The sequence below is a fragment of the Anabas testudineus genome, chromosome 3, assembly GCF_900324465.2.
Source record: "Anabas testudineus chromosome 3, fAnaTes1.2, whole genome shotgun sequence".
Classification (NCBI taxonomy): Eukaryota; Metazoa; Chordata; class Actinopteri; order Anabantiformes; family Anabantidae; genus Anabas; species Anabas testudineus.
In genome coordinates this window covers 16,190,510-16,201,343 of record NC_046612.1, presented here as the reverse complement: position 1 = coordinate 16,201,343, position 10,834 = coordinate 16,190,510, and the positions used below count along the sequence as shown (strand labels likewise).

General features: G+C 39.8%; 1 protein-coding gene across 1 annotated transcript; it reads left to right on the top strand.

Moving 5' to 3' along the window:
* The first annotated feature begins 346 nt into the window (after positions 1 to 346).
* On the top strand, positions 347 to 10,072 carry si:ch211-102l7.3 (inactive serine protease PAMR1). The gene is made up of 11 exons (XM_026377665.1): positions 347 to 628; positions 1,548 to 1,721; positions 1,950 to 2,075; positions 3,367 to 3,481; positions 3,956 to 4,173; positions 5,176 to 5,373; positions 5,479 to 5,673; positions 6,069 to 6,135; positions 6,940 to 7,172; positions 7,707 to 8,047; positions 8,837 to 10,072. The coding sequence occupies exons 1-11, from the start codon at positions 523 to 525 to the stop codon at positions 9,407 to 9,409; spliced, it is 2,346 nt and encodes a 781-aa protein (XP_026233450.1). The 5' UTR covers positions 347 to 522; the 3' UTR covers positions 9,410 to 10,072.
* The last annotated feature ends 762 nt before the right edge of the window (positions 10,073 to 10,834 follow it).

Sequence of the window (10,834 nt, the reverse complement as noted above, 5' to 3'; positions counted from 1 at the left end):
ATGACGCATCAGTAAACAGTTACTGTGGCTTGATGCACATGCAGATATGTAATTGTGTCATGACTTTTGGAATATTTAGAAAAGTGAAGGATTGTGAATGTGGAACTTTTCTTTTCTTGAAGCTCCCTCTAATTGAACCGACAGATTTCTGGAAGTTCTTCGTCTCTCACTGTTTTCCTCATTCACATTCTTACGTCCCATTAAATGTGCTTTCCACTTCCTTTGCCAACAAGTATTTTTCCTAATTCTTACTGTTCAGCACACAGTCGTCATTCTGCACTCGCAGCAAGAGCAGATAGACAAGAGCCCGTTTCAGACCTAGGATTGATTTAAACCTAGCATTGATTTCAGGAACACATGAACGAAGGAATGAGTTGAGGATATTTGTCCATTACGCTGAGATGGAAGAATCCATCATCAATCAATATTTGCACAGACAGGCAGCTCTGTAGATAACACCGAGCTCGTTCTACTTTCTTAGAACTTCTTTGGAAGTTTGTAGCAGCAACTCTGGGAGCCAACATGTTCACTTTCTTCTCGAGAAAAGCACCCAGCCCTGTTCTTCTGGACCATAACCTCTGCTGCATTCTCCTAAATCTCTGTCTTTGTGTAACAGCCCGGCCACAAGGTAAGTAAACATTTCTTGCAGTTGTAAGTTGTAACTCTTCTGTGAAAATGCTGCTTGCTTCAAACAAAGAAAACTGTTAACTCAGTAGCTGAGTAACGGTGGAGTCATTTTATGATTGGTGAGTCATCTCTCCTGAGACTTGTCCTGACTTATGTGCCTCATTGAAGAATAAGACGTAATGTTTTCTGGTACAATCTTTTCCTCACCCATTAATGTTGATATTAGACAAATTAGTGAGGGTTCAATAACTGCCAGATTTTCATATTTGATTTAGCACATAAATCCATACCTGTTGATAATTCGAATTAACATGGATGCCGACCTTTACACTGCTCCTTTTCATGTTTGTTTAGCTGTTCATATGTTCATTACATACATATCTAATATTCAAAGGAAGGTTTGGGAGAAAACAAACACGTATTGAACATATTTTAATCTGTCCAATTTCCGCTGCGCCACATGGTGCATCATCGTGGGTCAAAGTTCACAAGATACTTCATACTACGACAGCTTAAGTGTGATGTGAGATTTGGTTCATGAAGAGTGTGCAGTCCAGCTTGAGCTTGATAGGATCATCTGCCACAATATCACATGCCAAGATAAATTTCACACCTCAGCGACTTGTTCACTCATCTTGAAATGTTGTCCATGTGTTGTAGAGGGACAGATAGCAGGGAAATATACCAAAGGACAAGTGTGCACTTCTTCCCTGTTCACTACATTTAGATAACCATATGTATAAACAGAAGTATGTCGCAGGATCACATCAGATGCACTCTTTTTAAGAGACAAGCATCATTCGCAGTTTTAATTAATCACGTTTTATTTTGAGTACCAATAAACTAAGGCGTCACAAGTCAGATGTCATCATATGTAGTTATTAGGTTTGATGCTATCGTGTCTTGTTTTGGTTGCACAGCTTTGACAAATGGGGACAACTGCCCAAGCTCTGCCTGGAGCATCATGTGCCGACCATGTTGTGAGTACCAACTAATCCAGTGTCAGTGTCCCTCAAAGGGGTCGAGGGTAGGTTACACTGTTCCCTGCTGCCGCAACGCTCTGGACCAGTGCGATCCCTGCATCATTCACCCAGGTACACCGTCAATGTTGCTTGTAGATATTGTCTTGTTGTAATTATCTGCCAGGTTGTTATTTTGTCTCCTGTTGTGCCATTGTTGCTCATTCTACCCACACAGTTCTTCTGTTCCAAACAACATGACTCCCTCTTGATTAGATGAATTTCCCTGGAAAAGTTGTGAAGAGTTGCAAACTGACTTGTATTTGTGTTTCAAACTCTTATGTGTGCCTTTGTCCTCGCAAGGCTGCAGCCTGTTTGAGAACTGTAAAACTTGCCACAATGGAACATGGAAAGCCAATGATAACTTCTTTGTGAATGGAAAGTATTGCACAGAGTGTCGTCAAGGCTGGAGTGGAGGGGACTGTAAAAGTGAGTTGCCCAAATGCTGACGTGCTCTTATATACCATCTGTACAACTCTTAGTCTGAACATTTGTTTAATACGAGATGCTGCGTATGTTTTACATTACATTTGTGAGTATAATTTGAGATGAAATGTTTGAAACAGTTACTGGTAACATAGTCATTATTTGAAATCTTATAGTAAATGACACCACTGACAAACAGAGTCATTCCATAGTAAAACAGTATGTGACAGATTGACAATTACCTTTTGCATTTTAAAGGTTTGAAATGTTTGTTTCGATAGAAATATTCATATTTAGTTTAATTTAAAATCCACAATTATATATACATCATGTATACATTAAAGGGTTTGGGACAGTGGTCATGATCAGTTACAGGATGTGGTACACAGTGTTTTTGCTGCCACATTCAAATGTGTAATATGCCATGAAGACACTTGGGGGCAGTAAGGCTTTTTTTTTGCTTGGTTTCAGCCAAGATAACAGCTATAGTCAGCATGTGTTAGCATCCGGCCAGAGTTATAACCTTGTAAAAGCAGAATTCATTTGTATTGCATTCGATTTTAGAATTATAGTTCACCAAAACAATAACATTGTCAAAACATACTCTGATGCTACAGCAGCTACCACATTCAAATAATTGCAAATAAGCGTACACATGGAAAACCCCTGGTAACTTTCCCTATTCATAGTGGGAAGCTGGCAGGTTTACTTAGTTGCCACTCCTGTTATTCACTCTCATGAAAGTTTTCCATTCTTTGTTTGTCATAGCCTGGGGGAAATTGCCGTTTCGATGTGATTCTGTCACGTACTGTTAGTGTGACATACACAAGGGAAGGCACGCAGCTATTGTGCACCTTCTGTTCTTGTTTTACAGTATCAGAAAGATTTCAGCCTTAAGTCATTAAATGCCAAACGCTGATTTCAACCCTCACCCTGGTCTCATTTGGTGGTGTCTGACAGAAATCAATTGAAGTGAGGATTTATCAAACTCTTATTCTGCAGTTTTAATTATTGAAAAAGACATCATGTAAGTGGGCATGCTGTTAATAATCATAGTGAAGTGTCGGTGGTTTGATAGTTTCAGTTTTTTTATTAATTTATTTAATTTTGTTATGATTATTATTATTTTATTGCACATTACTTACCCTCTTAAACAGCACGCCGCGTTACTGGTGCTGCATGCAACAAGACAAACGTTTGCTGCCACTTTGATGGCTCTGTTTTTACTTTTCAGGACGTTTGATGGGAAGGTAAATTTACTAAGTGAAAGTAATTGCAGTTCTCTTGTGGGTAGCATGTGGAGGTGTCATTCAGCGGGCTCAGGGTCACATAGCCCTGGAGAGTTACCCAGCAAATGCCCGGTGTCAATGGACAGTGCAAGTGGAGAGAGGGAGCACCATTGAACTGAGGTAGGTTACTCCCCCTTCCCATTTATTGTATTTATCTGATTGCTTATAGGCTCAGTGATCCAATAAATAAAGAAAGAGAACGTTAAAAGATTCAGATTAGATGATTTCACCTGTTATATTATGTTGTTGTATTTGAAACACAGACGTCTGTTAACACATTTTGTGTGATGAGTGATCCTCAGTATTAATCTTGCAGAGACCGGCCAAACCAAAAGACCTGCTGTGCTTTTTATGTGATGGAAACTACTTTTTTCATAGTGCGATTGACTTTATGGGGGATCAGCTTGTTATCGGTCTGTCAGATCATTTTAAGGACAAAGAACAGTGGATAGGCAGCCTGACAGGACCTGACATAATTGGGATTATTGTTTGTACCATATTGTTGGTATTGGTATTTGAAAGACCGCTGTTAAATCTTCTAGGCTGGACTGAAATAAAAATGTTAAACATATTTTGTCTGTGGGTATTCTTCAGGTTTTCTCTGCTCAGCTTGGAATCGGACCATAGCTGTCGTTATGACTATGTCGAGGTACGCGACGGCGATGACCTAGACTCCCCGGTGATTGGTCGGTTTTGTGGAGATCAGCTGCCTCGTCCAGTGAAAAGCTCTGGCAATCACTTGCACATCCTATTCACCTCAGATGGCTACAACAACTTGGATGGATTTGTTATTACTTTTCAGGAGAGGTCAGGCAGGTATATTCATTGTTAGTAATATAAATGTTAGTTAAGTATTAAAAAAATAATAATTAAAACATGGTGGTTTCTTCTGTGGAGTACACAAAATAAGAAAAACAATATGTGATAGTGATACTGCTGTTGGTCTGTATTCCTGATATCATGATACAGATTCTGTTGTTCCTCCATGCATAGTGCAGCACCTTTCTGTGTATTTGCTCCTGGATATTTTTTTATTTATTTACTTTCCAGTGTGTGTGCAACCTACACTGGGGAGTGACGTGAAACAGTCAGTGACACAGATTTATCATAGTCACTCCTCTCCATCTGCCCTTTAAGAAGCAAATCATGCATCCAACTTGCATCCCATTTATTCTGTCTTTCCCCATGGACATTAACTCTTGTAAGCTAACCAGAGCATGTCACAGTGGTTCACAGCTTGAACAAGTGAATAAGCTAAAAACAGGCAAAACTAAAAGGTAGTGGTTGTAGAGAAAGGAGCAGTGAAGGAGAAATCTATTTCAATTTCTTTCTCATTGGGAGATTTTATAAAGGTGATATAGTCTGGTACAAAGCTGGTAATGTTTGGGGGTCTTCCAAGAAGTCTCCTGCTTCTCACTTCTGAATGCACTGATTTCAAATTGACCTGCTCTCTGCTTTTATGCAGATTAAACTGCATTGATAAGGTAATTCGACATGTACAGCTTCAATGAATGATGCGTTTATCACAGCCAGTCCAGCTATACATACTGTATATACTCATTTAGGTGAAAGCTTGAGTTTTTCTTTTTTAACCCTACAGACTGGGGCAGAACTCTACTGCATGTTTGACAGAGCTGTGACTTCAGTAAAACAATTAAGTTAGATCTCAATTAGACACAATGATGCATTTCCTGACTTTGCACTATTCATGTGGTTTAATTGAGCCATAAGAATAATTAAGTTAAATTAATTTGTGTTCGAAACTCAAGCATAGCTTGATTTTTCATAAATCACTGCTGACTATTTCTCCACAGGTACAGGTATCAATAATCCAGTGTGCGCACTTCCAGAGAAACCAGCGAATGGATATTTGTTGCCCATTTATGGCCCAAAGAAGGAGCTTTTATCTGTAAATTACCAGTGTCATGCACCTTTCATACTGATCGGCCCCCAGCAGAGGACCTGTCTGCCTAAGAGCACGTGGAGTGGCGCAGTTCCCACGTGTGTAAAAGGTGCTTTCTCACCAGCGTGCTGGGATCTGTATACAGTATAAAAGCTACATAATGCAGTTAATGGTGAATTGTTTTCTTTCTCTCACATATACTGTACCTATTCAGGTCAAACAAGCAGAGTTCGATGCGTCCCTCCACCTAAATTACTCAACGGCTACCAGAGATCTTCTCAGGACACAGGCGGAGGTGCAGAGACGATTGAGTTTTTCTGTAAGAACTCCTACATTTTGAGTGGAAACCACCAGAGTATCTGCCTCTCTAATGGATCCTGGAGTAGCAGCCCACCAAAGTGTGTGAAAGGTAGTTGTCTTATTTCTTTATTTATTTTTGGGAACACACTGTTACACACACAGAGTAGCTTATTTTCTCACTTCATTACTAAGTAACAGGACACAGTGTTTACAACATGTATGTAGGATTCAAATTTCCCAGGAAATGTACATATCCTGATATGAAAAAGGGAAGACATTTAGTGATTAGATCACCATGGTGACTGCATACTAAAAAGTTATTTGTAAAGAAAATAGATTAAGAATTTGTCCCTTTATGTTTTTTGCATAGAGTTGTTCGTTTTCACACTGGAAAACTAAGCCCTCTGCTCACAGTTATTCAATACTAAAACAGAGCTGTTTCAGCAATGTAGGCTGAAAAAGTGGTTTGTATGCACTAATCGCCTGCTTTATTTTTCCCTGCAGCCTGTCGAGAACCCAAAGTGTCTGAACTTGTGCAACAGACTATTGCGAATCCACGTACACTATCGAGGTATCCAGTATAACACTGTTCTGTGTGTGTTTACATAATTCAGTACACTTAAAGTCACTGTGTGTGGGAGTGTTATGTTACATTGGCATCTTGCAAATTATTCTGATGAAATAGTTTGTTTGGATACAGGTCTAATAGTCCTGCTGAAAACAGATGCAGTCTGTATGTTGCTTTCAAGCCATTCACTTGTGTTCCCAGTTTGGATGTGTGGGACGACAGCAGTAGCAGCAGTGTTTCATGCTTTCTGCCAGTGTTTTCATGCCTTTGTGCCAGTGACAGCTGTGGCCGGGGGCACTATGTTTTGAGGTTGTCTGTCCATCGCATTCTTGTGAACACAATATCACAGGAATACCTTTAAAGTATTCACTTTGACTCAGGGACAAACCAATGAGATTGTGTGTGGTCACTGTGAAAAGGTTGTCTGTCTCTGTATATGTGCCCCGCGAGGGACTGCCGACCTGTCCAGGGTGTACCTCACCTCTCCTCTCCCAAGTATCTCCTTTAACTCAAAAACGAACTGCCTAGATGTTGATGGTCAGAGGTCAAGGTCACTGTGAACCCCCTCTCTCTGTCCATCCCATGCTTATGAATGCATGAAATAAAATAAAGAAATAAGGATTTGGTAGTAAAATAAAATAAGATAATGCAACTTTAATATAAGTATAGATTAAGGGGCCTTATTGATGAAACAGTAGTTTAAAAAAATATATTCAAAGGTCTACCTACAAAAAAATTTATAATAGGGACTGAAACAAAATGTGCCTGAAAAGGTAAACCACATTACTTTTTCTTCCTCTCATCCAGGTTCAACATGCAAGATTTGTTGTCCGCTGGCTTTCTTCCAGTTAGATTAGATAGCCAGTCCAATGTAGAGAGAAATGACGCCAGGGTGCAGGAGCCTACTCGTGGCTTTCACCGAGTCTACACAAGCATCGAGTACAAATGCGCCTCACCTCTCTACCACCACACAGGAAGCTCTCAACGCACTTGCCTGAAGACTGGCAGGTGGAGTGGGCGTCATGTTTCCTGCTCACCAGGTATAAGCACAGGAGCAGTTTAGCTTTGTGAAGTGAAACTTGAATAACTGTCGAAGAGGAAAACAACAGCTATGAATTGACAATCGGAAATATATATGAAATATATTCATATTACATTTTTCATCAGTCGTCAAAAAAAGGCAATTGGCAATTATGCAGCGCTGTAAAATATGTAAGTGAAGGGGTGTGAGTACTTTTCAAAGTGACTGTGTGTTAGCTGTGTAACATTAAATAACTGACAAGATGAATTCAGTAATACAGTAAAAGGATCTCTCTCTGGCCAATGAGATGTGTTGATTGGTTTTGTAAAAGCCAATCAACAAGTTTTGTAAAATCATGATACCTTTAATTAGCCAGGATAAGCAAAAACACCTGGGTCTGTGTTTGTTTGTTTATTCAAGTCTTATTTTGAATTTCTATGAAAAACTTTCTACCAACACTGCGACCTGCTCTTACTGCTAGTTTGTTATGAAATTCCTTTTTTTTTTTTTTTTGACACATTCTTTCTCCTCTCTGAATTTTACCTTCCCATAGTTTGTGGCAAATTCAACACTTCCAGCAAACACAACCTGTCAGACACTCGGTGGCCGTGGCATGCAGCTGTCTATATCCATTTACCTCCTGATCATACTGCCAGTACCCACGGGCTGCGTGGAATGGCCGTGTCTGACCAGCAGGGGACCTCAGAGGAGGCCACATTCTGGTACCTGGCCTGCAGCGGTGCTCTGCTCACCCAGCATAGCATCCTGGTGACAGCTCAGTGTGTGGTAGATAAGGTCAAGCAGCAGCCCCTTCACCCAACAAGTGTGAAGGTTGTCATAGGGATGCATTACCAGACACCCAAAGATCGATTGAAAAGCCTGCACCACCTAAGGGTACATTTTTGACTAGTCAGACTACTCTCCATCCATCAGATGTTTCATATTTCTGCTTTTAGATGAGTTTGTAAAAATATGTTCTCCCAAGGTGATAGTTTGGTAGTTCAACCACAAAATATTCTGAGTCATTTCTTTTCCCAGAAAGCACCGAACCCGAACATTTGAGAACCAGACATCTGTAGCAGCTCAAATTTAGATGCCAAACTCAACGCCGGGCTAAATGAGTTCAAAGACTGAAAGCGTTAGATTTTTAAGCTGCATGTTAGAGAATTTAAATTGAAATATGTAAGGACCTCACTGCCAAATAAAAAATAACAGATTTACTCTATTTTCAATCTAGTGTAGATAGTTAAACAACATTTTAGCTGCAAATGAATAAAACCATGCTGATTGTGGTCTTGCACTGGTTTTACCTATTTCAAATTCCGGGTCATCCAGTGCACAAAAGTTTCCTATGACTGAAAAATCCACAAAGCAGCAGATGCAGCGATGAAGAATTAAGCAAAGAATATTCATTAAATAAATATAATCTTCCGGATAGGTTTTTGTTTGTAAAACCCATCCAGGAGAAAATCCTGTGGTATTTAAATGTTCGCTTAATGCTTTACTGGGATACGACTATGTTTGATTTGGTTTTTAAATATTTGTGCATCTTGATGCACATTAACTGATCTTAACAGGTATTCCAAAAACAACAAAACCTGGTGTATTTTTAGTGGAATCTGGGTTACGCAGGTACGGTAACTTCCAGTTTCTTATCCATCTATTTTTTTTTCTCTTTGTCAGGTTTCAGACATCTTAATTCATCCACATTTTTTCTCTGCACCGGACTTCAATGTGGCTGTGCTCAAGCTCAAAGACAAGGCCAAAATCAGTGAGCGTGTGTTGCCAGTGTGTCTACCCAAAATGCAAGGAGGAGAAGTGATGCTGCAAGAGGCTTATGCGTCAAGGTGGATTTTGACAAACAATCCCAGAAACCTGAGCCGCTATGCTCCCTTGAGCCAGACGAAACTTGTTGAATTGTGTGATGTTGCTCAATGCGAAAGAAAATTTGCTCAAGGAGGAGCAAACACCACCATGACCGGTGACAATACCCTGTGTGTCATTAGGAAACCTTCCACTCCTCAAAGCTCTTGCCCCAGTATTATTCCAGGCCTCGCGATTGTGCCTGCTGCGTTTTCATCCACCACTGACGTCTTGTCAGGTCACAAAGAGATTAAGGGAGCCTCCAACAAAGACTGGCAGCTGCTTGGTTTGGAGAGTTTCAGTTTTGAGGAAGTAGACTGCCACCAGCAGTCTTACACAGTTCACACACGAGTGGCCAACTTTCGAGACTGGATAGAAAAAAACATGAAGTAGTTTTGCCTAGAAATGTCACACATGCAGTCAGATTTTCAAATGTTCGTTTTTATTTAGAGGTTTCTTAATCTTGTCGTGCCTGTGTCAGTGTTACGTCAGGTGAGAACTGGATCACCTCATGTATCGCTTTTGTGTGCATGTTATTGTGCAAAATTTGGGTCACACCCACCTTGAATAAGTTGGTGTGAGCTAGTTAAGATACACCCCCACTGTCTCATGATCTCTTCATGTTACCATGTGTTTTTGTCAAATACTTTTTTTCAAAATAAAGGTTTTCATATAAAGATTAAAAAAAAAAAAAACTAAAGAAATAATCTAAATGGCATTTCTACTACATATCAAGAACATTTTTAAATTCAGTTGATTACATTATCACTCACTTTCCTTTCTTTTTTTTTTTCTTTGATTTTTCAGTTTTAAATCTGAGGATTTAAGACTGAATGGTTGTTGTTTTACTGCTCCACCCTGATGATTGTATCACTGGGCAAGTCACCAGATTTCTTCCATCGCTTTGATCTCTTACTAACATGAAGAATAAACAACTTTCAAGATGGCTAAATTGTTATTTGCAAAGGGTTAGGGGGCATGGTAAGGCAGGTATGTGCAAGTATGCATGAGCAGGCAATGACAGATAATCTCAGTTTTTTGCATGCAATTCCACTATCTGTAGATGTAGTCGCAAGAATGTTTTTTTTTGCATTCATTTGTCAATAAAACTGGTCGAATCTTGATCTAAGTCAAGAGTATTGAGCAATATAATGTGCCTAAAATAATAACACCTCTGACCTCCACCTTGGCTCTGCACAAGAAGAAAATGCTTATATGGGCAGGGCTTTGCCAAAAGGAGCTTTCAGAGGATTTAATATCAAGAATTGTTGATTTACATTAAGCTAGAAACGGTTACAAAGTGATGGGAAAGACTTCACCAGTCTACAGTTAGGCAAACAACAAAGAAACAACCCAGAGTCACAACCAAAGATTTGAAGGCATCATTAAAAATAGTCTAACTTTGAGTTCATAAATTTACGGGAGGTGCAACATTGAACTAGCAGGGTGTCTATGGCAGGACACCACAAAGGAGGCTGCTGCTTATTAAAAAGAACATTGCTGCACCCCTGAAGTTTGTCAAAGAGCACATTGACACAGTGCAGCAGTATTGGCAAAATGTTTTGTGGACTGATGAAACTATTTGGAAAGAACACGCAGCAATATATCTGGTGTAAAAAGGTCGCTGCATATCATCATGAAAACATTGTCCCAGTCGTAAGGTATGGTGGAGAAAACATTATGATTTGGGTCTCCTTTGCTGCATCAGGGCCTGGACAGCTTGTAGCGACTGGGGAGAGGACACATTCCCAAGTGTATCAAAAATTCTTCAGGATAAAAGATCACATACTTCTTCCACTTTCACCATGAGTTTTTTAT

Bases quoted from the DNA above. Each gene is read 5' to 3' on its own strand.
- si:ch211-102l7.3 (XM_026377665.1), top strand. From the start codon at position 523: ATGTTCACTTTCTTCTCGAGAAAAGCACCCAGCCCTGTTCTTCTGGAC. The intron at 3,482-3,955 runs GTAGGTTACTCC...GGTATTCTTCAG, and splicing joins GGGAGCACCATTGAACTGAG to GTTTTCTCTGCTCAGCTTGG. The intron at 5,374-5,478 runs GTGCTTTCTCAC...GTACCTATTCAG, and splicing joins AGTTCCCACGTGTGTAAAAG to GTCAAACAAGCAGAGTTCGA.